The 1,842-nt window shown below is 41.4% G+C and overlaps 1 protein-coding gene across 1 annotated transcript in view; it reads left to right on the top strand.

The window, feature by feature from the left end:
- Positions 1 to 1,842, top strand: part of RUFY2 (RUN and FYVE domain containing 2) — a 36,545-nt gene that overhangs the window by 15,930 nt on the left and 18,773 nt on the right. The window contains exons 9-10 of the mRNA XM_015816661.1: positions 317 to 418; positions 1,714 to 1,830. Of these exons, the coding sequence (XP_015672147.1) occupies positions 317 to 418; positions 1,714 to 1,830 (219 nt within the window). The remainder of the gene's footprint in view (positions 1 to 316; positions 419 to 1,713; positions 1,831 to 1,842) is intronic.

The raw sequence follows: 1,842 nt of genomic DNA, 5'->3' as shown, positions 1-1,842 counted from the left end.
TGGTAGACGGCCTTTTACAAGTGCCCAGACTCATGGCGCTCTGCATATTAAGCATTCCTTAGCCATTGTTAATGTTGGATTAATATCTTCAGTTGCAAATTTTGGATTTCCGCTTCCCGTCAACTACCATGAATCCTTGTTTGTTGGCAATAGAAAAGGTTGAATGAATAAGCCCTAGAATCAGTATGTTGGATTAGTGCAGTGATGTGATTAGAAGACAGTAACGTTTTCATGCAGCATTTTGGGTCTAGAGTTGTTTATTTCCTGTCTGAAAGCTTTTGGATTTTTTTATTTTTACATTCTATCTTTCTCTTAGTTGGCGATAGCTAAAAACAACATAATAAAACTACAAGAAGAAAACCATCATTTAAGAAGTGAAAACACACTCATTTTAATGAACACACAGCATCATCTGGAGGTATGATATTTTAAAATAATTTATGATTTGTATGTCAAAATTTGCCATTTTCAATGTAATTTTCTATAAAAATATGTAATATTTAAGCATTTTATATATTTCAAGAAGCTAGCTAACAGCTTAAGGGGGATATTTTTGGAAGATCACTTGTAAATATACTATGCCATGAAGGGTCATTTAATTTATGCTAAACTCATTGCAAAATAATATTTACATTCCCTTGTCAAGATAAGTCAGGACATAGGGGAACAACATTTTTTTTTCTCTCAGCTAACATTAATCTTGTAAGGTTAGAAAGATTTTGTAGGCAGGGTAGAAAAACGTCTAGAAAGACAAAGTAACCATCTGCAAAATATTCAGAGAGGGAGCGTTTTAAAATTGCAGAAGTCAGCAGGATGATGATTGAGTTCAAAGAGAAGAACTTAAAAATGGTGAAGCAGCTGAAACGGGATAAAAATAGACCTTACGAAGTAGGACAGGGAAGTAAAACCGACATGAGGCAAAAGACAGTGAAGTGGGAATACCACCTGGTAACTTAGAGCAGCGGTTCTCAACCTATGGGTCGCGACCCCATTTGGGGTCGATCGACCATTTCACGGGGGTCGCCAAGCAAGGCTGTCCGCCATTTTTTCCCCCTTTTCCGGCGGGTGCTTTACCTCCCTTGAGCTGGGCCAGCTGGTGGTCGGCCTGCTCCGTCTCTGCTGCTTGCCAGCTACGCCTCGGTCGGCGCAGGGGGCGGAACCACGCATGCGCAGCGCTCCCTGGCAGGGAAAGTCCTCGACTTACGACCGGTTGGGTAGTCCTTGACTTACGACCGGTTTAGTCCTCGACTTATGACCGGTTGTGGGTCGCGGCATTAAAAAGGTTGAGAACCACTGACTTAGAGGGTCAATTAACAAATGGCTTATTCCAAGACCAGAACAGCAGGCCATAGGAAACACATCCTGTGGCCATTCCAGTGAGGTATAATTGGAGTCAGTAAAAAAATTAAAATGGGCAATTGGGGAACGGTTGCTGGAATTGGGAATGTCTAGTCTAATGAAGAGAAGGACGAGTGGGGACATGATAGCAGTGTTCCAATATCTCAGGGGCTGCCAGAAAGAAGAGGGAGTCAAGCTATTCTCCAAAGCACTTGAAGGCAGGACGAGAAGCAACGGATGGAAACTGGGAATTCTGGGAACTGAAAGTCCACAAATCTTAAGTGGTCAAGGTTGGGTATACCTGCTCTAGGAAGAGGTCTCTTTCTGAATACCAAAGTTTTTTAAGTACAATAATTTTCCTTATTTTCTTTGTAGATGAATAAAGTAGATGCCGAAGCAGAACTTCAGACATATAAACATTCCCGACAAAGCCTGGATGAAATGTATAATGAAGCACACAGACAGCTTCGAGAAGAATCACAGTTAAGACAAGTGAGTGGGTGT

The sequence above is a fragment of the Protobothrops mucrosquamatus genome, unplaced genomic scaffold, assembly GCF_001527695.2.
Source record: "Protobothrops mucrosquamatus isolate PMUCROS unplaced genomic scaffold, P.Mucros_1.0 scaffold479, whole genome shotgun sequence".
Lineage (NCBI taxonomy): Eukaryota > Metazoa > Chordata > Lepidosauria > Squamata > Viperidae > Protobothrops > Protobothrops mucrosquamatus.
The sequence above is the reverse complement of the archived record's forward strand: the minus strand, read 5'-3'. Positions and strand labels throughout refer to the sequence as shown.